This window comes from Perissodus microlepis, chromosome 22 (assembly GCF_051167445.1).
Source record: "Perissodus microlepis isolate ML-2025 ecotype Zambia chromosome 22, ASM5116744v1, whole genome shotgun sequence".
Classification (NCBI taxonomy): domain Eukaryota; kingdom Metazoa; phylum Chordata; class Actinopteri; order Cichliformes; family Cichlidae; genus Perissodus; species Perissodus microlepis.
This window is the reverse complement of record NC_140481.1, coordinates 20,091,441-20,116,417: the sequence shown is the minus strand read 5'-3', so window position 1 is coordinate 20,116,417 and position 24,977 is coordinate 20,091,441. Positions and strand designations below refer to the sequence as shown.

General features: G+C 40.6%; 1 protein-coding gene across 10 annotated transcripts in view; it reads left to right on the top strand.

The window, feature by feature from the left end:
* Positions 1 to 24,977, top strand: part of ptk2aa (protein tyrosine kinase 2aa) — a 63,693-nt gene that overhangs the window by 34,070 nt on the left and 4,646 nt on the right. For 5 of the 10 annotated variants that reach the window (XM_084918491.1, XM_084918492.1, XM_084918498.1 and 2 more), the window contains 22 exons: positions 2,015 to 2,155; positions 2,489 to 2,566; positions 2,699 to 2,806; positions 3,315 to 3,432; positions 3,706 to 3,736; positions 5,130 to 5,194; positions 8,907 to 8,924; positions 11,906 to 11,962; positions 12,901 to 12,921; positions 14,434 to 14,531; positions 14,673 to 14,757; positions 14,850 to 14,950; positions 15,107 to 15,222; positions 15,728 to 15,828; positions 16,163 to 16,252; positions 16,343 to 16,547; positions 17,270 to 17,372; positions 17,517 to 17,579; positions 19,075 to 19,185; positions 20,412 to 20,516; positions 24,102 to 24,164; positions 24,798 to 24,837. In XM_084918491.1, the coding sequence (XP_084774617.1) occupies positions 2,015 to 2,155; positions 2,489 to 2,566; positions 2,699 to 2,806; positions 3,315 to 3,432; positions 3,706 to 3,736; positions 5,130 to 5,194; positions 8,907 to 8,924; positions 11,906 to 11,962; positions 12,901 to 12,921; positions 14,434 to 14,531; positions 14,673 to 14,757; positions 14,850 to 14,950; positions 15,107 to 15,222; positions 15,728 to 15,828; positions 16,163 to 16,252; positions 16,343 to 16,547; positions 17,270 to 17,372; positions 17,517 to 17,579; positions 19,075 to 19,185; positions 20,412 to 20,516; positions 24,102 to 24,164; positions 24,798 to 24,837 (1,918 nt within the window). Of the gene's footprint in view, positions 1 to 2,014; positions 2,156 to 2,488; positions 2,567 to 2,698; positions 2,807 to 3,314; positions 3,433 to 3,705; positions 3,737 to 5,129; positions 5,195 to 5,542; positions 5,630 to 8,906; positions 8,925 to 11,905; positions 11,963 to 12,900; positions 12,922 to 14,433; positions 14,532 to 14,672; positions 14,758 to 14,849; positions 14,951 to 15,106; positions 15,223 to 15,727; positions 15,829 to 16,162; positions 16,253 to 16,342; positions 16,548 to 17,269; positions 17,373 to 17,516; positions 17,580 to 19,074; positions 19,186 to 20,411; positions 20,517 to 24,101; positions 24,165 to 24,797; positions 24,838 to 24,977 lie in introns of all 10 variants that reach the window. The other 5 variants (XM_084918495.1, XM_084918501.1, XM_084918499.1 and 2 more) reach the window with 4 other exon arrangements.

Here is a 24,977-nt window from a genome sequence, read left to right as displayed (position 1 = left end):
AGATCAAAGTTGACCCGGGCTGAACGATTGAAACACTGCCGCACACTTTATTAAGGATTGGTATGATAAGGTTTCAGGATAATATAACAAAACCTATGGTCATATTTGCAATATGTTTAGTAGAAGAAATAAAGAACTTTAGTTGGAAAATTCTTTGACTTCTTAGCGTGTCCCTAAAAACACGTTATTACTTTTAATTCACTGATGACAATGTAGTCATGAGTATATGGTGTATGGTAAAAATGTGACTTAATATTAAGATTTAAAGTTCCAACAAAATATGTACTCCCACAGCTGTGTTGGTTACTCCTTGTTAGTACTGGGTTGGACCCCCCTTATGCCCTGTGAACTACCTCAATTGGTCATTACATAGATTGAATGATGCTGGAAAGTCCTCAGAGGTTTTGTTCCTTATTGAGGTGATAATATCACACAGTTGCTGCAGATTTATCGGCCGTATATCCCCAAGGTGCTGTATTGCATTGAGATGTGGGTACTGTGAAGGCCACCTCTGTACAGTCATTTTAAAAACACAGGTTTGAGATGATTTGAGGTTTGTGACATGGCGTGTTATCCTGCTGGAAGCTGCCATCAGTAGCTCACGCATGATAACTGTTATTTTAGGAGCAATAAAGCACCTTCTTGTTGGTGAATCAGTCGTGCTTCGCAGGGACGAAAAGAAGAACTTTGTATCACAAATCGTGCGTATGGCCAGACTGTTGTGATGCTTTGCTGTGGAAAAACCAAATAGACTAAAATAACGCTAAACTGCTCCCAGTGACTGCTAATGAAGTGAACTAGTGTCAGCGAATTGATTGTTTTGTGCGTGTGTAAGTGGGGTGTTTAGATGCAGGTACTAGTGTCCTAATTGGTCAGCCAGTTGCTATAGAGACAGTCAGTGTGTTGATGAAGGAGCTGATAGCCACTTGTGGTACTTCCTCTCAGGAAGGGTGGACACTTTGGACGGACAATATCTGTGTGTTTATGCGCATTTGTGTGGTGGAATTCTAGGAATTAAAACAGTGATCCTATCTGGAGCATGAGGAACACATAATAGATTTTGTAATGACGTCTGCTGAAAGGACACATGAACACAGGGAGTGTGTGTGTGTGTGTGTGTGTGTGTGTGTGTGTGTGTGAGAGAGAGAGAGAGAGAGAGACAGAGTATTTGTGGGTTTCTTGTTGCCTTCAGACTTAAGTAAACACCTGGCATCAGGGCTCTGTGTTGCTGCAGTGAAGTTTATATAATACAGTTTTTATTGACAAATCAATGATATTAAAGTAGCACTAAAATGAGTTAAATATTAAATTGTTATATGAATATTTCTGTCCTGAATATTTATATCTGTTTTATAGTAAATGTTTAGTGCAGACAAATGTGTAATACCAAGTCATTCAGGCTGTCTGAGATCAGTCCGTTGGGTGTTTTTGTCCAAGTCAAGTTTGCAGTCGGTTAATCTAATAAATTCTTAGTCATTAAACTTATAATGTGCAGAATGCCCCTAATTGCTATTCTGTTTTAAACCTATGCATGTTCCTCTTGCAAGCCTGCTAAATACTCATCTTTTTTCCATCTATATATAAAAAGCAATTCACAGGATTGTCTGCATGCTGTATGTGTGTTAATTTATTTATTTTCCTAATTATGCATTCAGTGTGTGCGCGCAGGACAATATGTTGTCCATTTTTGTGCCAAGCGTGTCAAAGAATAGAGGATTAAATAGCAGAATGATCCTCCTTGATGTATTTTTCTTTTCCATCTGTCTGCTTTGTGTTGGTGACATAAGAGATCAAAAAATTCACATGTGAGGCTGTGATTGTAATGCCAGCAGACCCACACGTCCTTCAGCAAAATCCACTCTGTAAATCTGTGTAAGATACAATGTACACTGTAGATGAATGGCCAGACTGCTTGCTGTTTAACTGAGTGACTAACATTGTTAATGTGTCTAAAAAGAAACAAGTGTCTAAATTTTAATTTTTTTCTTATATTTTCTTTCCATTTTTTGTGCAGGCTAAAACGCTTCGAAAATTGATTCAGCAGACATTTAAGCAAGTAGCCAACCTTAATGATGAGCAGTGCATCCTGAAGTTCTTGGAGATACTTGCACCAATTTACCGCTATGACAAGGAGTTCTTCAAATGTGCCCTTGGGGTAGGTTGAGTCTGCTGCTCAGTTTCACTCTGCCACGCTGCTCTCAGGGAGCGCTGCTTTTCCGCGTTAGGTCGAGCCCTTTTGGTGGCGTCAGGCTTTGCATGTATCCAGCGAACAATACCTGCAGACATGTAAGGCAGAAACATGGTTCTTACACAAGTCAAGCATCTGGAGGGATGACAAGTATTGAGACTCCCTTCTAGAAGGGCTTTGATGCTGTCCCTACTCCCTTTCCTTGCTCATGTTTTTTTTTCTGTAATTTTCTCCTGGCCTGCCCTTCTCCCTCCTCCCGGTCTGTCTCTTTTAACTTGCATCTCATCCTCTCTTTAACAGTCCAGCTGGGTGATCCAGGTAGAATTAGCCATCGGGCCAGAGGAAGGAATCAGCTACCTCACTGACAAGGGGTCCACGGTGAGTTTCTACCAAGAACATAAAGTAAAACTCATCCAGGTTTATTGCACTCTAGTTCATGATCAAAGAAAACTAACGAGTGTAGTTCAGATGTTTTACTTTAATTTCTTGTGTGTGTTGCTCTGTCCTCAGCCCACCCATCTAGCAAATTTTAATCAAGTCCAGTCCATCCAGTACTCAGCTATGGAGGAAAAGGACAGGAAAGGCATGCTACAACTGAACGTAGCCGGAGCTGCTGAGGTATCACTACCCTCTCTGTTACTGTGATAAACTATGGAAAACTTGACTGTTGGCAAATAACAATTTTTCCATCTTATTTTACATACATGTAGTTAAAAAAGATCACATTTTGTTATATAATCATCCATCAAAGAACTCTTTATGAGCTTTTTATGAAGAAAAATGTTTGCTTGAGTCTTGTGAGGTAAGTAGAAGGTTTTAAGGTACCTTTTTTTCTTTGTAGGTGATATTTTACTATTGTTTCACTTGGCAGCGTCATTCTGACCTCTAAAGATCAAAAGCTATTCCCACTGTGTTGCTTAGTTTGTCTACAAGAGTGGTTTGGTTTATTGTTACCTATATGATTTGATGTACTCACATGTAAGACACGCATGCATGATGAGTTTTTCTTGAACATAAGGGCCAGCTGAAAATTTCTAGTGATTTGCTTTGTTTGTGTTTATGTATGTGTTTGAAATAATAGCTATCTGTAACAGGCCTACTATGCTGTCTGTCTGTGTTTGTGTAGCCTCTCACAGTTACGACAGCATCTCTCACCACGGCGGAGAACTTGGCTGACTTGATTGATGGTTACTGTCGACTCGTATCCATGGAAACTCACTCCTTCATTATCAGAGTTCAGAAAGGTAAAGTTTGATCGCTCCTATATGTCAGTTAGTTTTTTTTCTTTGTTTTTAAATTGATGGTATGAAACTTTTCTTCTGTGCAGAAATGTATTTTCTAGGGTTTTTAGGGATAGAACGGTAAAAATAGAAAAAATACTTGTCCTTACACTGCTGGATGTATTTCAACAATTTCTGTTCTCATGACATTTGGTTTTCTTTGTGCTGTGCATACAGCCATGTGTTATGTCAGTGAGGACACATTATTCATTGGAAATTCATATTTTTGTCCTCTAGAGGGAGAGAGAGCGCTGCCTTCCATCCCAAAGTAAGTACAGACCTCATCCTTAGTATAGTTATATATAAAAGGAAAGAGTTGCCATGTTCCAAGATCAGTAACTGTATTTTTCTTTTTTTCTGTCAAACTGACCATGTGTGGTTTGGAGCCCTGATGACAGAGTTTTACTGAAAATAAAAGGCCCATAGCTCTAAATAATGTACATGTAGAGACTTGTAACTTGATATCAGAATAAACCACAATACTATATTTACATCAAATTAATTTCCAGGGAATTGTGGTTTTGAGAATTGAGTATTATGTAAGTAAACACAGACAAGAGCATTTCTATTGTAAAGTCTTTCAGCAATGCTTTGTCAAAGTTCTGCTCAGTTAAAATTCAGAAGAAAGTGACTGCTGATTGTAAAGTTCAGAGGAGGAATACAGAAGCGAATTCATTCTTTTACTTTTATGCCCGGTTTTGGTTTGGGCTGCATTTTTTCTTTTGCAGTTTTATTTTCCGAAAAGCTTCCTGGAAAGAACCTTGTGATTTACATTTTCACTGCAAATAGAGATTTTGAATTAATTCAAATTAAATGCGTGAAAGCTTCCGTACGCTTTGAAATGACAACAGTGAACCATTGTTTTCTTGGGCTTTGTTGTTGCTTTTTTTTCTAATGCACTTCCTTTCTTCCATTTAATCTAAAATTGTATAACTAATGGGAAGTTGTGGAGAATTATAGGGAATATGGGGACCTTTAAAAAGTTTGTGAACAGAAAAAAACTGAACAAAAACCCTCAAATGTATTTTTTTCCCCCCAATAAATGAGCCGTTTGGGTTTTTTGATGCACAACTTTCCTAATGCCCACAGCGTTTTATTTGTTTATCTGTAGCTGTTGCAGCCGGGTAGATTAGCATGATCATGTTTATCTATCAGCTGTTTAAATTCAGCCTCCAGCAGTTTATCTTTGTTTTGGTCATTTCAGCTCAAATCTGTCCCGCTCTCTCTTTTATCTTTCTCCCACTCTGTGGCTCTGGTCAAATAAGGATATAAGTTTAGGAGCCAAATATTTTCCACTTAGGGTTTTTAAACACTCTCGAAGTCTCCTCCTCTTGCTTTCATTCGCTCACTCCCTTTGCTCACCCACCCTCTCTTTTCCCTTCTGTCTGTTGCTGTCTGTGATGTAAAAAGATAGTAGTAGAGCTCAGCTGATATAGGAAAAAGAAACCACGGCAAAAGGAGAGAGACAGTAAGGATTAGTTTACCTTTGAAGAGCTGCATGTGTGCAATGCATGTGGAGAACAGCTTCCATCGTTTCTCCTTACCGTTAACTTTAAAAATCGCTGATATTGATGTTATGGAGGCATAAATGTAGTTAGTGTATTTTTGTGTGTGTGTCTGTGTAACTGTTGTCTGATTTGCTCTTGGCTCCTTTTCTCTAGACTTTCTAACAGTGAAAAAAAGTTAGAAGCAGTCCGGAGTGGAGTAAGAGCGATCTCTGTCTCAGGTAAGATACAAAATCAAGCACACTCACTCACAAAGAGGCAGGTTCAGGAGGAAGATGAGCAAGAAGTCTGCTCATCTTCATCGAAGCTTCCTCGGCTCCAGCTGTCTTCCTGTTGTTTCATAATTCAGCTTTTTGTTTTTTTTCCCCCTCTTACTCATTTTTTCCCATCATAATCTCATTGTTTTCTCCTCTGTTGGGACAGCCTCTCCCTCTCTCTCCGTCATCCACTTTGTTCCTGCTTTCTTTTGTTTACATCTTCTCCCCTCATCTTTCTTCACTCTCTCACATCCATTCACTCTTGTTTTCTCTCTCACACTCTCATCCTCTCCCCCGCCCTATTGGCTGAAGATCTTGTGACATCGATGCCTCCTAAGCCAACCAAGGCGCGGCGTTTCCTCCTCCCCTTTGTCTTCTGTTCAGATTCGCCGCCCAACGGTATCCTCGGCTCTCATTGGACAGTTAGCAGAGGAGCATATCCACAAAATTGTGATGTGGCAGAGTGAAATTCCTGATTTGATGACCGCGCTTACTGAATAACTTCACATAAGGACACACAGACAGTCTTTACAAAACCCACAGTACTGAGGAATGTTAATTAAAATGTTACAGTAATAATATGTGGGTTGTTTAAGTGATTTATGGTACTCATTTAGTGCAGGACGGGTCCAAATATTGACTCGTTTTTTGTGGGGAGAGTTTTTCTACATTTTAGATCTAAAGTAAAAAGTGATTTTATGGCTAAAACACTTTCTGCTCCATCACAATCTGACCCCTTCTGCTAAACTGTCTTTGACTTCGTTGCCTTGTTGCTTTGACTCATCCAGTCTTACACAAACACACACACACACACACACACACACACACACACACACACTTTAACCACAATAACAGGTTATGTGATGCTTCGTAACCATACCAATGCTCACTAAAAATAAAAGACTGTAATACAAATTAAAAAACGATTGGACAAATATCTCTGCCTGAGGTTTGTGTATGTTTTTGATGCATTAGGAATTTATTTCGTAGCCATTAGTAACCAGTCTTTACCCCTTACAAGTCTAAAGAAGATGGATCTATTCTGTTACTTTCCATTATGTTTTTTTCCCTATTGTATTGTTGTGAGTAGCAGTAGCATGTGATGACACACAGAGTGAATTGTTATTTCAGGACTCCAGTAAGCACATCTTGCTGGTGAGGTCACAACTGTGTTGTTTTTCATGAATGTTGCGGCCCAAAAGATTTATCATCTGATATGGACAAATCACAAATGTACACTCACTGACCACTTTGTTAGGTACAGCGGGTTAGTTCCAGACTGGGCCTCTTAAGAGCTGCTTTAATTCTTCACGGGATAGATTCAGCAAGGTGCTGGACACATTCCTCTGAGTTCATATTAACGTGATCATGTCAAACACTTGCTGCAGATTTGTGAGCTGCACGTCCATGAGGAGAATCTCCCATTCTGCCACACTCCAAAGCACAAAGGTGCTCTGTTTGCTTGAGATTTTGTGACTGTGGAGGATATTTGTGTATAGTCGTCCCTCGTTTATCGCATTAGTTACGTTCTAAAAATAACCCGCGATAGGTGAAATCCGCAAAGTAGCCAACTTTATTCTTTACAATTATTATAGGTGTTTTAAAGCTGTAAAACCCCTCACTACACACTTTATACCTTTTTCTCAGATAGGCACGAACATTCTCACACTTTTATCTCTTGTTTTGAAACAAGTTTGAGAGAGAATCAGAGAATGGTTATACTGTGGTCATAAGGGAACAGACATGGTCAGCGACAATATTTAGTTAAGCTGTGGGGTTTGGTACTAAAAGGACCACACTGTGCCATACAGACAAAATGAATCCATGCTTTTATGTTGTTTACACCTAATTTTGACCCAACTGTCTTAAATCGAGACTCAGCAGAAAAGGTGAGAGTTTCCTGTCTTATGTTGGCCAATGCTGGTGAAGTTGTGTGAACTGTAGTGTCAGTTTCCTGTTCTTAGCTGACAGGAGTGGCAACTGGTGAGTTCTCATGCTGTTTCAAGGTTTGACATGTTGTGCATTCAGAGATGCTCTTCTGCATACCTTGGTTGTAACCAGTGATTATTTGAGTCACTGTTGCCTTCTTATCAGCTTGAAGTAGACTAACCATTCTCCTCTGATCTCTGGCATCCACCAGGGATTCTCAGTCAGTGAACCGTCACTCACAGGATTATTTCTCATGTTCAGATCATTCTCTGTAAAGCCCAGAGTTAGTTGTTTAGGGAAATCCCAGTAGATCAGCAGTTAGCAAAATACAACAACCATGACACATTCAGCGTCTCTTAAGATAAATCACTTTTCTACCACATTCTGATGCTCAGTTTGAACATCTGCACATCGTCTCGATCATATATGCGTGTATAAATGCACTGAGATGCTCACATGTGATTGGCTGATCACAAATGATCATTAACGAGAAGTTTAACAGCTGTACCTAAATAAAGTGGTTAGTGAGTGTACATGAGAGATGTTGCCTGGTTCTTGGAACCATTTAGAAACACTGTCATCTCATCTTTAAACCAGCACAGCACCCTCCCACATGGTTGTTTCCAGTACTCTTAGCACTGTCTGCAGCAGATGTAGCAGAGTAGCGTATAGCAGAGCAGTGTCAACAAGTCAAGCTGCTAACTGTTTGTTCAATGCTAGAAAGTTACTAAACACTCATCCCTCATTTTCCTTTAATGCTAATGCTTTTAGCAACATGTGGAAGTTGCTATACTAGAAGGACTCATGGATTTTATTGGATGTTACACATCTACCAGAATCCCATCGCTCTATTCTGTGTACGTGTCAGTTGCGTGATATCCTGGATGGGTCATAATGCTGATCTCATTTCTCCAAGTGTCGCTTTGGCAGCTGTCATCAGTAACTAAAAAGACGGCTCGGAGAAATGAGTGTGAGAGTCTGGACAGCAGCTGCTTCATAGCCGAAACCTTTAAAAATCATCCAAACTTTTCCAAATGTGATAAACAGGCCTGATAAATGCAACGCTTGGAATTTCAAGCTCAGCGTGTTTTAGTAAAACTCGCAAAAACAGCTTGTAAACTTTTACTCTCTTATATGCATTCAAAACTTTTCCACATTTCCCATTTAAGAAGGAAAAAATGTGAAAAAAGCCAAAAATAATAAAGCGAAAAGTTGTCACTGGGGGCGTTCTCTTGTTCTAAGAATTGAGTGAGAAAATGAGGTATGTGAGAAACCTTGATCAGTTGTAACTGCCTGCTCACTGTATCCGTTCTTCCAATGAAACTCGCATATTAAACACAGCTGCATCCCCTGTCTGCTCACTGTAATTAACTCCCCAGCTCACATGCTTACAGCTTGACACACAGAACATACTTTATTGACACCACATTGGACTTATTGTCACTGTTTTCTACACATGTGTATTTTAACTGTACTTAAGCCTGCACAGCATTAATTGAAGGAGATGTTAACGTTGCATTTTTTCCCCCTTCATTAGATTTTGGATTTTAACTAACTGCCCGCTGATTGTTTGGCTTTGCAGATCCTGCAACATCACCGTGTTGTTTCATGGCATGTCATGCTCTAACTTCTCTTCTCTCTCTCTCTCCTCTCTGCTCTGCCTCCTGCTTCTCTCTCTCTCTCGCTGCTGTTTGTCGTCCTCCTTCTCTGCTGTCCCGTTTCCTGCATGCTCTCCTGGACCCTGCAGAAGATCTTAGTGGGGATGGTAAAGTTATACTGTTGTTTATAATCTTTTGTTCTTATGTTCCTTCTTCCTAGTCCTCCTCCACCAAAACACTGCACTCTCCTGGGAAAGGGGAGTGCGCGTTGTGGTGGTGTGAGAGAGAAAGTGTGTGTGTGAGTGCGGTATATGTGCTTTGTTGTGTAAATATTGTGTAATGTAATTGTAATACAAAATGATTGGATACATGGATAAATAACCTGTAAGCAAGAGTTGCATGCGATTTTATTATTGCATGTTTAAGTTGAGTGTTTGTGTGATTATCTCCTATTATTGTCTTCAAAGCCGAATGTCTGCTTTCATCCAGAAGGGACACCAAAAACAGAATTTGTGTATTCAGTGGTGTTTTCTCTTTACGGGAACGTCTGCAGCTGCTTCTCTCTGTCGTTCTTCACACACACACACACACACACACACACACACACACACACACACACACACACACACACACACACAATTGGCTACACATATGCAAAATCGTGCACACGTGTTCTCTTGTGCGTTCATGCACACACTTGCACACTCACGGAGAGGAGTAGGGAGAGGCTTGCTGGATTCGAGAGCGGGTGCATTCCTGGCTATAATGGGCCAGCTAGATCGCACACATACACACAAATTCCCTCTCTACCGAAAGCTGAAATGCAGAGTTAGGCCTCTCAAGCTTAGAAAGGGTTGTTTCTGTAGAACACATCCCAAACCACACTGGGGTTTAATATGCAGAGTGATACAGAGTGACCACTTAGTAAAAACTAAAACCATTTCTTTCATAGACTCAGACTATTTATGCAAGCTACACAAAATACTCAAAAAACTAGAGTGTAGCTTCTATCCCCAGCTGGAATTTATTGGATTTTTGTACATGTAAAAACGTGAAGAAAAAAAGTAAAATGCAAAAATGAACAGGTATTCTGTTAGTACATTTTTTTAAATCAACGACTCAGAATCAGCTTTTGCCCAACAGTTTATCTAATGATCAAATCAAGATGCTTTTAATAAGCCTCTAAATGTTGTTTCGTTCCCCTCTTGTGAAATATAAGTCATGCGTAGCAATGGTTAAATGGATGCCTGTTTTAATTAAAACGGTTTTTTTTTAGCATCTTGCAAAAATAGGGAAATGTGTTCTATAATAGCAGTAACAATGACATTTGTACTACAGTCACACAAGGGAAAACAGTGGTTGAAAACCACGGCATGCCCAAAATTATTGCAATTGTGTCCAATGAGCAAGCAATCTCATTGCTTTTGAAATGGGTGCTTCGAAGATGCGGATCAAGTCTGCAGCCACTTGTAGCCGGCTGCTGCTTTCCAAGAGATTTTGGCGCATTTGCTGTCAGTTTGAGATTGAATGTGGTGAAGCTGGTAGGTTATTAGTAACAATATGGTGATTAACTGTGATAAACTGGTGAAAGTTAAAAATCTGTTGGTGTTGACACACAGACACACACAGAAATTTATTCAGATTTAACTGTTATTAATTCACACTTACATCCCACAATATTAATGTAGACTGTGAATGTGCTACTTACATTCACAGTACAGCAAGAACCGCAAGATTCAAGATTGAAACAGAAATTTCTCCACAAAGAGTGTTCTAGTTGTTGCAGGAGAGCAATTTAACTGTAAAGTAACCCGAGCGCTCAGCAAGCTTGTTTTTATATAGGATTATAACTAGAGCCAGTGGAGGCCTCTTTTGCAAAGACAAGGGACATATTCCACATATTGCACACATACTGACTCTGATTGACTGCAGTATGCTAGCAATCTGTGTTTATAAATTAGACAGCAATCATTTGGAAACCTTCTCCAATCTGTCGTGGACGTTTTAAGTTCTTGGACAGAGTTAGGGTAGGTGTTTCCCCCCCCTAGATTCTGTGTTTTATGTAAAGTTAACAGCTAACCACACAAATATCAGAGTTTTTAATCAATCACATTATGCGACTCTGAGCAAATATACACGTTCCACAATATCCAAATATAACTTTGCTCACTAATAGAACAAAATAAGTGCAGTTTATGTTGTCAACCATCCGGTGTATTGTTTGGCCCGCCTTATTTAAAATGACTATGCAGCTAGCCCGTAGTTCCTCTACAAGTCTGGCTTCAGAGACTTTTCTTGAGAAAAGCAGCCACAGGCTTTAGAAAAGGATTTTTGATTAAATTTAGGAACACATTTCCCACAGTCCCTGATAAATCCCGAGCAGAGCTGCGAGGGGAGCAGGACAGCAGATGTTTGACTCTTGTTTCCAACAGCTGAGTCTGCACACTGATTTTATTTTAAACGCCGCCATCTGGTTAGGATCGACTCGGTCCATGTTTCCCCGTCCTTTTTTCTTCTTCTTCTTCTTCTTCCTCCTGGCTCTCTTCTCTCTCTGGCTATCTGTCTGATTCTGCACAGATTTCACCCTAAATACTACCATCTGCTCCCATGACAGCTAGACCCAACATTTCTCCTTCCTCTTCTGTGCATTTCTCCCTTCCTCTTCACTGAGTTTTCAACTGGTCTCCTTACTGTTTTGCCTTTCATTTTCTGTTTGTCCCTGCTTTGTGTCTTCATCTCATCTCTTTTACTTTTCTTTACCTCCTCCTCCTCCTTCTCCTCTACCGCCACCACAGTAAGTCCCTCCCTGCAAACCAGCTGCTCTCACACAGACAGATATTCACAACACATGCTCAGCTGACGCTATCCGCCAAGTGTTTTTGTGTGTGTGTGGGGGTGTGTGTGTGTGTCTGTGTGTGAAAGAAGGCGAGAGAAAGGCAGAGCAAGAAGCTACGTGGGTGTTTCTCTGCTCGGGAGTTGTTCAAACTCTGAGTTAGCGTCATGCTTTAAGTTTAGGGTGGGTTTCTTCTCGGGTGTTTGTGTGTCATGGACCCTTCTTAACGGTAAACCAGTTTTTGTGTCATCATTTGTACCAAGTGTGTTTTAATGTCTTGCTATTGTGCGTGTGTGTGTGTGTGTCATGTTTCAGAAACTGATGACTATGCAGAGATAGTTGATGAAGAGGACACCTACACCATGCCCTCAAGTAAGTCACTTATTCAGTTTGCTTTCTTTCTAAACTCATTTGTACTTAAGGACTCTTAAGAACTCAGCTTCTGTTGCACTGGCACACGGCGGCTATAAATTTCTCGTACTCAAACAAACGTTAATTTCATTCTGCTCCCTAATAAGCAAGGTTGTGGTGTGAATCGCTTCCAAGAAACACACTCGCACAACGAACCCGAGGAGTTGCATTAAACCGCGTTCGGTTAGGCAGCAGCTATCAAATTCTGGCCGGTTTTCCTTCATCCTTTCTAAACAGCAGAGACGCTAGAGGCCGCAGCTTGTGCCATGTACGTGTGGTCATGGAGACGCATCACATCTGTTGGATTCATTCATGCGTTTGTCAAAAGCCTGAATGTGCTGGTTTGTTTGGCTGTAGTTCTGTAAGTAGTCGTGGCTTTAGCTCCATTATTTTTAATGTGGATGTTTTGGCCAGTTCAGAGTACTTATGTGTTTGATTGTGCGGCCAACTTTGAAAATGGACTGTTCTCTTTCCCCCCACAGTCTTTTTCTATCTGTCTCTGTCTTGGCTCTTTCTTTCTTTATCCTTTTTTTTTTTTACTTTGCTTTTTTTGGTCTCCTTTAGGAGACTTCCTCTAATCAGACTCACTGCAGACATATTTTCCTATCCTGTGTCTGACTTTGTATGTGTGTCCATGTCCTACCGGCTGCTGAATGTATAAAATAAATCTGTAAAACGGTAACAGCTGGAGAACAAGCTTAGATCTTTGAATTATTCTGTGGCGGTATCGACAATTATCAGATAATGAGCAAAGTCGGCCAGTTATTGTTGTCTGCGCACGTTTGTGTGTTTGTGTTTTCTGAGCTAGTTTCAATCTTAAAGCTGCTGCCTGGCTCTCCCCCCGTCTCTTCATCTCCATCTCTCTCTCTCTTCCTCTTTCCCCCCCATCGCCAACACAGTGAGCTATGGAGTAGTTGAAGGTAAAACTCCCTCTCTCTCTTTCATTCTCTCTCGTTATTTTTCTTTTCCAGGAATCGTAGTTTTTTACATCGTAGTGTTTTTGACCATGACCTCCAGTAAGCGCTTTGAAAAGCCAGTAATGAATAAGCATTAGCTGTTTATTTGATCTTTAACACCTGGAAAAGAAAAAAAAAGACTTAAATTGTTGTTGAGTTTTGTTTTGGCTTTTTCTTTTCTTTTTTTTACTCAGTGGTATTTTTTATCTTGTAGATCGCAGCTCGTAAAGGTGAACTCGGGCGTCGGAACTGAGCGAGAGCCAATCCATAAACAAATCATTATGCTTCAGTACATATAACACTTTGTACTGAAGTACACTAATAAGTCAATCAGAACTTGGGAACATGAAGTAAAGACAGACCTCTGGAACAACCTAACAGCATTTGTTGTGTTTTGGCTTGGCTCTCCTTGCACCATCCTGCTGTTATCGTGTCTTTACTACTTTTTTTTATTTGTTTCTTTTTAAATTGTGTTTTGTGGTTATGGTTCTTTCACAACTTCTTTTATGTTTGAAGAAATTATTAATTTCCTGAAAGTGAATATCAGTGTGGTTTTAATTACAGTAAATCTTTCATAATGGAAAGTGTGTTTGGTTACTGCTGAACTGGTTTTGTTTGGGTTGGTTGAATCCAAACAACAGAGCTCTGTTTAGCCTGACGGACAATTAAACTCGTAAAGAATAAGTTCCCGATGGTGAACGACCCCAATAAACCTTTTCAACTTGAGCTTCCTGCGGTTAGTTGGCAACTGACATTAATACACCTCCGCAGAAATGCTTCCTGACCTTTTCAGCAAGGCCGAAATATTAATAACGCTTTAATGTCAAAAAAACAAGCAGTTTCTCTCCAATCCTTCTGGATACACTCTGTGAAAGTTAGGGTTAGATGCAGGCACTGACTTCATCAAGCAGTGTTTAGTTTCAGTCCATATGAGAGGTGCTCAGAGATCTCCAGACTTTTTCCCAAATTGAAATTCTTTTTCACAACTACTTGATCGTATTTTTCCCCGCAGTTTCTCTGCAACATCACTACAGACGTCATTAGAGGAACAAGTGCATTATACTGGGACACTCGTGTGCATGTTCATGTTGTATGTTGTTGGTGTGTTTGCAGATCTGTGTTGCAGCGTGCATGTTTTACCATTGATCTAGTTAGAGAGGAAGAGGCTTGATCCAGGTCCTACTGTTTTAGGTTTGTTGTAAAGTGAAACTAGTGCCAATGGATGGGGTTTGCCTAAAAGGGCAGCGTAAGACTGCCAGAATGATAGAAATAATTTAAAGCTAACTTAGAAGCATATCGTGGAAACTTTTCCACAATAAACTATCTAAATATATATATTTTTCTTGCTTAAACCTCATCCATGGTGTTGAAATAAATGCTAAATGTGACAGGTTCTTGCTGTTTTTCATCCACTGAAAATGCCCTTACTTCCTTCCCTATTTTTTTTTCCTTTCCTCTTCTTACTCTGCCTCTCAGCGCGGGACTATGAGATCCAGAGGGACAGGATAGAGTTGGGCCGCTGCATTGGAGAGGGTCAGTTTGGCGATGTACACCAAGGAGTCTACAACTGTCCAGTATGTGAAAACACACTAACATGCGCACCTCTCTTTTAAAGCGTGTGGGCCAAAACGCTTGTACAGTCTTGCTGTGTTATTTCGGCGAGCTTTACAGTGTATCATCTGTTAACTCCTGTCTTGTGTGCTGTTTGTTTGCAGGACAAAGCATCTCTAGCTGTCGCCATTAAGACCTGTAAGAACTGTACCTCTGACAGCGTCAGAGAAAAGTTCCTGCAAGAAGCACGTAAGATGCAATTTTGTGTGTTTGTCAGTGTGTCTCACATCACATTAGCATTGAATGCATGATGATGCTATTACTGTCTTTTTTCCTTGCAGTGACAATGCGTCAGTTTGACCATCCTCACATTGTTAAGCTGATCGGTGTGATCACAGAGAACCCGGTGTGGATCATCATGGAGCTCTGTACTCTTGGAGAGGTAACCCTCATACTGTGTGTGTGGGATAATCTTGGTATTCGAGTTCTCTTGAGATGGCAAGAGCCATAAAAAGCTCAGTCTTGGTATGTCAGCGTGGTTCATCTTCTAACAGTGCCTCTGTCATTTCCTCCCTTTGTTTTCTCTCTCTGTCAACAGTTGCGCTCGTTCCTTCAGGTGAGGAAGTACAGTCTTGACCTGGCCACGCTCATCCTGTATGCCTACCAGCTCAGCACAGCTCTGGCCTACCTGGAGAGCAAACGCTTTGTACACAGGTAAACACACACACATATGCTTCTGTAGCCTGATTGAGGTGGGGGGAGTGGAGGGCTCAGACTATTAGTGCCAACACCACAGATTATACTGAAATTGAATTAAAAAGGCATTTTCAACTACACGAACACCTGCAGGACTTTCAGTTTCTTATATAATCTCAAAACATATAAAAGTGCAAAATTATATTTCCTTTAATGACAACATTCTCTGAAGATCTTCCCACATTCACCCTGCCTTGTTACAATTTTACCAGTTTACTCAACAGTGAGATTTCAGACTCATGAATCATCATTTTGCATCACAAATGACAGTTGGGATGTTACACAGTCAGATGCACATATGTCACAAATGAAGCATTGCATTGTGAGTCTGTGAGTGTGTGTGTGTGTGTGTAAGGATAATATATTATGTTTCATAAATATAATGTTACAGTTCAGACTACACACGGATCACAGCAGTAGGTTTTAGGTTTTCTTTTTTCCTGCTTTTTAAAAAAAAAAAAAGGGATATAGCAGCTCGCAACGTGTTGGTCTCTGCGGTGGACTGTGTGATGCTTGGAGACTTTGGTCTATCACGATACATGGAGGACAGCTCTTACTACAAAGGTAACGAAACAACAAAACATTCAGTCGGATTTTAAGTATCCTTAGAGTTTCCGTGTAATTTCCACATTAACAGGTGTGTAAAAAGGCTCCTGTGAATTCTATAAAATGGGGAAACAAAGAAAGTGCAATGCTGACCTGAAACCAGCCAGTAGTCTTAGTTTAAATAACATTTAGCTGCCAGTGCGTTACCACCATCTACTGGTGACATCACGTTATATCAGCTGTTCTCTGTGTTACCGACTCATTGCAGCCTTTTTGTTGAAACACTAACTGATGATAAATTTTTCTATTCTCTGCCTTAGTGCTTATCTCTGTGTCTGTGTTTGTGTCTCAGCTTCTAAAGGTAAACTTCCCATTAAGTGGATGGCTCCTGAATCTATCAATTTTAGGAGATTCACGTCTGCAAGTGACGTCTGGATGTTCGGTGAGTTTTTTTTTTCTAATCCAGCGCCACTGTGTGATGATGTGATTCATCACTGTAGGTGACTTTTGCATGTCTGCGTCTCCCCCATAGGTGTATGCATGTGGGAGATCTTGATGTACGGCATCAAGCCCTTCCAGGGGGTGAAAAACAATGACGTGATTGGCAGGATAGAAAACGGGGAGCGCCTGGCGATGCCTCCCCAGTGTCCGCCCACCCTCTACAGTTTGATGACCAAATGTTGGTCATATGACCCCAGCAAGCGTCCGCGATTCACTGAACTCAAAACACAACTCAGGTAAAAAATAAAAATAAAAAAAGTATTAAAAATATTAATAATTTAAAAAATTTTATTTAATTAATGAGGTAGTTTAAAGGTAGTTTTTAATAATTTGCTTTAGGTCTAAAACTTTGATGTTGTTGCCATAATAGAGATGGCCTCTGTCTCAATCTGACCCCATGGAGTAATTTTTCCTTGAGTTTTTCTTCTTCTTCCTTTTCATTAAGTTTAATTGGTACTAAAAACATGACATTGTTTGTTTTAATTTCTCTAAAAATCTTTGACTTTCAGTACATTGTGTGTGTACAATGTGGGGTGGCTGTAGCTCAGGTGGCAGAGCAGGACAGCCACTAATCAGAAGGTCGGTGGTTCGATCCCAGGCTGCCTCCTGGCTGCATGCCAAATATCCTTGGGCAAGATACTAACCCCGTGTTTGCCTACTGGTGGTGGTCAGAGGGCCCGGTGGCGCCTGTGTCCGGCAGCCTCGCCTCTGTCAGTGCGCCCCAGGGCAGCTGTGGCTACAATGTAGCTTGCTATCGCCAGTGTGTGAATGTGTGTGTGAATGGGTGAATGACTGAATGTAGTGTAAAGCGCTTTGGGGTCCTATGGACTAGAAAAGCGCTATACAAATGCAGGCCATTTACCATTTACATTGGTCAAGATGAAATATTGCACTAAACCAAAAGAGTGCACGACCGCTCGATTCAATTTCCTCTCTGCCAATGTTTTAATTTCTGAAGCACGATACTGGAGGAAGAGAAGCTCCAGCAAGAAGAGAGACTCCGAATGGAAATGAGGAGACAAGTCACCGTTTCATGGGACCCAGATGAAGCACCACCTAAAGTAAGAATCAATGACTGTTTGTGCTCAATCTGCCTTTTTGAAATCATTTGTTTCCCATCCTCCCATGTCCTTGTTATTTCTTGTATGTCTGTGCAAGTCTTTGTTGTGGCTGATTAACACAAATGGTTTTCTTTGTGTTTGTAGCCTAGCAGACCAGGTTACCCCAGTGAAGGCTTCGTCAGCAACTCCCCGCACAACCACTTCCCGGTAAACAGCACACAGAAGCACACAGATCTTCATCAGTGAGGAACCTGTGCGTTCCTGTTCTGCCTTATTCAGATTCAGCTGTCCTGTGAAGCACTACAGAGATAGATAGTGAGCTAGATGCTGTAAGACCTAATGTGGACAATGACAGTCCATTAATATATAAACCACTCCTTGTTAATGACTGACATCTATGCAGTCTGATATACTCTGCCATTATCTTAAACTGTGGTGAGCATAGTTTCATTGCACCTGACGAAGGTCACTTTGACCCACATGACATTTTACATCATCTGTGAAAAGATGGTTGAAAAAATGGCTTTTTCCAAGCATCTGCACACAGCTGTACATGCCGTAAGCAGTTACACAATTCTGTTGTTTTAAAACTGTCCTCCCCAATTTGTGTTAGATATTTACAAAAAGCAAAACAAAAAAGAAAAGTTGCCGCCAAGACAAATCTTCGGTCACGACTGAGCAAAAAATGCGAAAGGAAGACAATTCAGTCACCAGTTTCAAAAACAAACCTGTAAATTATATTCTGTTACACTAAAACAAAACAAAAAATGTGTAAGGTTGTACAAATCAGCTCTAAGCGTGAATGCTGTCATCACAATAAGGCCAACCCAATCAAGTCTGTGTTAAGTCTGGAGTAGCTCTGACTGTCAGGCACACACTGCTGCATGTGTCTGAGTCAAAGAGAGACATGCAAGGACAGAAAGAGTTTGAGTGCAGTTATTCTTCTCCTCATAAACCAGGCAGACAGCAGGCATTTCCTGTAGTGCTAAAAGCCGCTTACTCGTGGACAAACACACACGGGCGCGCACACACAAACACACACTAACAAATCAAAGCCACTCTTCAGCTCCTGGCAGCAAGCTTTTCTTTGGGCCTTATAAGGAGTGCGTAATTCAAACTGCCATTTAAGCCTAACTTGATAACATCGGACTTTAGATTAGCATCGGTATATTTCTGCATGCATTGCACACTAGACTGAGGTTTAAAGTGCATTTGAAGAGATTTTAACACTTTCTGAATCCATTTGCATGCTCGTCAGTGAAATAGTTACTGGCTTTGGTAGTGGTTTTTCATAGGTATTCATTGATTTCCTAGTGTTATTCTTATGTCGGTAGATTTCTGTTTGTTTTGCCATCATCTGACTGGTTTAGAGCATCTTTAAAAGCAGACTTTTTGTGAAAACGTAGATGTGGAAAGTTGAATGATAATCAAAGTTTTCTCTTCTGCTATTTTATTATCTGTGAATCCTTTGTCTTTTATGTCTTTGAGTCCCCATTTTCTCATTATTTCTTTCTATTGACGTCATTCTCAGCCCTCTTTCCTACCAACACTGCTTTAGAGATAAAACTCTTAAATCTTCTAGTAACATAGAGCCAGATGTTGCAAAAGAGGAAGAACTATACACTGCTTGTTTGTTCATAAATATTTTTGATTGTTTTCTTTGTCTGTTTTTCTTTTCCACTTTCAATCTGTCCTCCTCCAGCAATCAGCCCATGGTGGTGTAGGTGGAGGAGTTGGAGGCAGCTATCCTCCTACTGATTCCTGGAATCCGCACAGACCTGAACATACTGCACCCTGGAGCCCGAATATGGAGGTTTGCACCCACAAATGCATTTGACACAGAACTTTCACCAGTCAAACATGAATTTGTGTAACATCTCAGCCACTCACTGAACCCACTGTCGTAACTGTTTGTTGAATTTTTGCCTCATATCAAACACAGAAAACACATAGTGGTTAAAGCAAATTAAAGCAATACAAGTTAAAGCAGTTATGACCTGCATATGTGTTTTGTTTGGTTGCCAGGTGAAGCTAAAATTAAATCTCAAGATTTGTATCTGTGTGTTTGTGTGTGTGTAATTTACTTTTCATTTTAGGCAACCTGAGCTGGTTACAGCACAGTAGTGCGGGACATGCACTTGAATTGTTCTGCAGTTTCTTTTCCAAGCAGACCAAACAAAGTGCTTCGTGCTAAGGAATCGTGTAACGGCATTTAAGAAATGTTGAACTACTGTCTTGCAAGCATTTTTATCAAACTATGAACAGTCGTGTATGGGGGAAATGAGAGGTTTTGACAGGACTCTTGATGTAAAATGTTAAAGTTCATGACAGTACAATTAGAAAAAAAGGATTGTTTGGAAGGATTTCCAGGAAAAAGCCTATTCTCTTTAAAAAGAAGATAGCAGTATGACTTGCATCTGAACAGTCCATACTTATGGAACAATGTCCTTTATACAGCCTAAAGTGGATGTTATGTTTCAAAGTTATGTTTGGGCCATAATACATCAGAACATTTCTCTTTTTTTGCAGTTACAGGATCTGGGCAACTTGCCGAACTCCTCTGTAAAACAAAGTATTCTGTGAGGCTACCTGTCCGTCATTAAACCGGACAATAATCCCCCAAGCACAACAGCAAATCTTTGTAAGAAAGGACGAAAAACAAAAGTTCCAATGCCCAAGTCAATGTCCAGACTTTGAAATTTGAAATGCTGTGGTGGGCCCTTAAGAGAGCTGTGAATAAACGAATTCCCGTAAAGCCCAATGAACTGAGGAAAGTCGTACAGAAAATGCTTATTACAAGTTATTGCAGCAAAGCAGGTTCTACAAGCTACTGAATAATGGGGTGTGCTTAGTTTTTCCACAGGACTGTTAAGAGTCCTGTGGAAACGTCTTTCTTTCACAGGACTAGTCAGATTAAGGTACAGTTTGATAAATTATAATCATTAAATCACGATAAGCAAGATTTATTCCTTCACTGCTACGTCTTGATAACAAGGCGCACCTAAGGACCTTTTTTTCTCTCTCTCTCTCTTTCTACAGGACATTGGGTGTGTAGGTCAGGCTCTGATGGAGGAAAGGCTGATGATGCAGCAGCAACAGATGGAGGATGACCAGCGGTGGTTGGAGCAGGAGGAGAGCTTCATGGTAATTAAATTATACAGACTCATAGTGGCTGCATTTAAATAGTCCCTCCTATTTTAGCTTTCTACATTGCCACTAGTGTTTTTTTTTTCTTTGTCAAATCCATAGTGAAGATTATGAATCCAAAGCAAAATAAACTGGGGTAAGCAGGGCTTCAGTTGCCCCTTAAGTCAGCTAACCAAACCAGCATTATTTGTCTCTTTTCAGTATTAACACATGTGGCTTATTTATACTTTAAAAAGCAAACAAAAGACACAAATAAATTCAATTCCATTTTATTTATATAGCACCTGATCACAACAACAGTTGCCTCAGGGCGCTTTATATTGTAAGGTATGACTACAATAATACAAAAAAAACAGAGAAATCCCCAACAAGCCGCTATTAGCAAGTGCTTTGGTGACAGTGGGAAGGAAAAACCTGCAGCAGCATCAGGGACAAGGAGGGGCGGCCAGCTCCCATGACCAGTTGGGGGTGAGCGACCGAAGAGAGGACAAAAACATGCTGTGGAAGAGAGCCAGAGATGAATAATAACTAATAATTAAATGCAGAGCGGTGTATAAACACAGAGTGAAAAAGGTAACTGAAGAAGAAACACTCAATGCATCATGGGAATCTCTAAACTAAGGAAGAAATCAAGGTCACCTGATTCAACCCTGACTATATGGTTTATCAAAAAGGAAAGTTTTAAGCCTTATCTTAAAAGTAGCAATAGTATCTGTCTCCCGAATCCAAACTGGAAGCTGGTTCCACAGAAGAGGGGCCTGACAGCTGAAGACTCTGCCTCCCATTCTCTAAATCCTCTAGGAATCACAAGTAAGCCTGCTGTCAGAGAGTGGAGAGCTCTAATGGGCTGATACGGTACTATAAGGTCATTAAGATAAGATGGGACCTGAGTATTCACCTGATTATTCAAGACCTTGTGAAGAGCATGTGAGGAGCAGGATTTTAAATTTAATTCTGATTTAACAGGAAGCCAATGAAGAGATGCCAGCATAGGAGATATCTGCTCTCTTCCTTGTCACTGTCAGTACTCTTGCTGCAGATAAAATAAAGGCATATTTTACAACAGCAAATCATTATGATCGCTAAATGGAACAAAAATCCAAATAAATACTTTATGAAGATGTAAATATAAAATTAGTGAGAGATTTTTTCCCACTTGGTAAACCCTCTTCATGTCCACTGTTGTTGCCAGACGAGCTGCAGAATGTCTTTTTCAGATCTTTGAACTGGCTCAGTTGTGCATGCTTGATTTATCTCATCAGACACTGAGAAATCCCCAAAAAGGAGCCAAAATACTGCTTTTGCAAAACAAGTCTGTTTTTCTCCTCTGCTCAGGTCAGATTGTTTCTCTGCTTGTCTCGATGGCCTGTTTTTCAATTTTAAGCCAAATGTTGGAGAGCTGAAAGGCAGTGGAAAAAAATCAAGCATGAGTAATGAGTGCTGGGGAGTTGCTGGGTCGGCCTGTCATGTTTAACATGATTTCCTGTTCTACTGCTTCATAGACCAGGAAATCTGTCGGGGCAAATATGACGGGCTGAATTACTGATATCTTGTTTGTTAGCTGACACCAGGGGTGTTGTTTTTTGGGTTTTTGTTTGTTTTTTTCTGGATACTTTATATACCTCGCTGCACAAACCTTGAGGACCTTGGACCCCTGGGGAAATTAACACCCAGATTAATGGCAAAGGGGGCGGACTTGAGTGGCACCTTTTAACCTTTGCACTTTATGACTTGTTTCTCACTCATGCAATTAGTGGACAGGTTTGGATGTACCACCTGAATCACAGCCACCTCAAACATTTTTTCAATAAAAGCTTTAACAGCCACATTTTCGAAATCTCATAAAGAGGGACTGACTGGCACTCACTACCCAGGGCATGGATGTAAAAACCAAAATTGCTCCCTACAGAGTCTCTGCTGAGCTAAAGCTAATCTGATAGTATCTTGGCTCCAGCAGCTGAAAATGTAACAATAGACATAGATTTAATCGCAAGGTAGTGTGCTTTAAAATCAATAGTGCTGTAGATTAAAACCCACTGTCCACAGGATTTGTGTCAGCTGCGGGGTCAGTCAGTGAGCAGGTAGTATTACAAAGCCTATTTGAAGTCTAGTTAAATTAATATTCTGACGTGTATGCCGCTGTGTCCCTGCCAGGAATGCGATAAAAAACGTTCACATGATATTCTCAGCAGATTAATAGTAGTGAAACTGTTATAAATTTCACATTAAAACCAAATGTGTGTTTGAGCTCTTTAGAAGTGCCTCGTGCTATCCGTTTTTCTTTCTTGGCAGCTGACCTTCATAATATTTGCTGGTGCAGATTGAAATCCATTTTTAAACCTAGTCTTTTGCAGGTGTAGTTTAAATGCTTGCCTCTAATTAGCAACGCATTCCCGCACAGAGTGCATGTGATCAGTGATGTGTTGACTTCTGGTCTAAAGTCTGAGTGAACCTTAATCTCCAGTGGCAGCTGTTGTGGCCGTTACTCCTGCCTAAAATCATTCTTGAAACATGTTCAGCTGGAGAAGTCAAGTGAAAGCTGCTGTCGTAGTTTGAAAGAAGCAAGTGGAATTTTTGCTGTGAGGGAAAACGAGCGCTGGATTCGGGATATGCAGGCTAACTTAATGTAGAATATGTGCTGGAAAATTACAGAAGTAATAAAAGAGTGGAGTGCTTAAGGCAAAACAGGCAAGTAAATTTGATGTGTGAGTTCAGGCTCATCAGGAGAGTGGAAGAAGGGAAAGAGAAAAGCAAAGAGAGGAGGACAGAGGGAGGGAGAAAGGAAGTGGGATTGGCAAGAGCGAGGGAGAGGGAGGAATGAACGAGGAGTCGCCCGTCAGAAAGAAGGAGCGAGAGAGGGAGAGAAACAGGAGGAGATCCAGAGAGATGGAAAGAGTGGGAGGGAGAAAAAGAGAGGACAGTGAGGCAGTTGGATCTTTTTCTCTTTAGGATTTAGTCTCTGTGCCCAGCGGAGCTTTTCTTCCTCTGGAAAAACTTTTTCTCCTGCCTTTTCCTTCTCATCCAGTCGCCTCTGACTCAGGTTTTCTCTCTGTCTTTTGCAAACTTCTGCATTTCTTTGTGCCGTCTACCGTCAGTTTCTCTATGACTTGAGCTGCTCCATCTTTTATCGCCCCTTCTATTAAACTTTCGATCCTTATCCCCGCCCTTCTTTCGATGGCCTCCACTCTCTGCATTCCTCCGCCTGACTTCATCAACCTATATTCTCCCAGGATGCATCTCTTCAAGGCGTGCTTCACCAAAACGGTACTGGAACAGAAAGCGAGGGGATGCTGGAACTATTCAGTCGTGTAGTGATCTCTTTGTGAGCAGGGCTGTTTTTTTTTGATTGTCGCTGCTAATATTTTAATTTTGCAAAATCAGTTGCTTTTAAATTGTGGTGCTTGGTTAGGAAATGAAATGATTTTGCAGCAGTTTTTATGAATTACAAACAAAATGTTAGATATTTTATTATTTTGCTGCAATGCCTAGTACAATGTGCATATATTTCTGTATAAATATATATATTTATGGCTTTTATATTTAATCCTTTCTAATCCATTGTATATCTGTGTCTCCCTGCAGAAGGCGGAGTCCAGAAACAGCAGAGGGAGCGTCGACAGGGAGGACGGCACACTACAAGCACCGGTCAGTCTATGTGTGCGTGTGTGTGTATGTGTGTGTGTGTGTTCTTTGACATTTTAAAATTGGATTCACTTGTGGTTTCGTTGAGCTGTGGAGCATGGTTGGACAAATGCTTGTGGTGCTAAGAAAAACGTAATAGAGAGGTAGCAGAGAGATGATTATAAAAAAAGGGGAAAAAGCAGAGAAAAGCTTAAAGAAAGAGAACCAGAGTGAGGCAGAGGGGAACGCGTTCAGACAAACGAAGAGGAAATGCAGACGGCGGGAGAAGAGAAAGTATTTCAGTCTGTGAGCCATGAAGGGCACTGCCTACATACCGACCACTTGACCACAGAGGACACATGGGAACTTTAAAGGCAGAAGAACTGGACGTTAACTGTACACAAGGGTTATAATAGCCTGTAGCTTAGGCAAAAATGAGGACATTGCTGGTGATTCTTCTCAGCATGCGATGGCAGCTTCCAACTTTCTTTCTTATATTTAGCTTGTTTATATTTGTGAATGTTACATTTATTGTTTCTGTGAGATTTATTCCCCTAAATAAAAGGTTGGTCAATGTGGATGAGAATTTATTGATACTAGACTTATAAAAGTCTGAGATTACTGGCCAAATTTAAGTGTGTCTGTCTGTCTGCACAGGGTGGAAGCCAACATATCTACCAGCCTGTTGGGAAACCAGGTGAGAGAGCAAACACACTGACATGTTTAGTAGAAACAGACGGTGACAAGTATTGAAAATAATAAGTATTTTCATCCCAACATTTGTGGTGGAAGAAAAATATTAGAACTGGTACATTATTAGTTGGCATTGTTGACGCA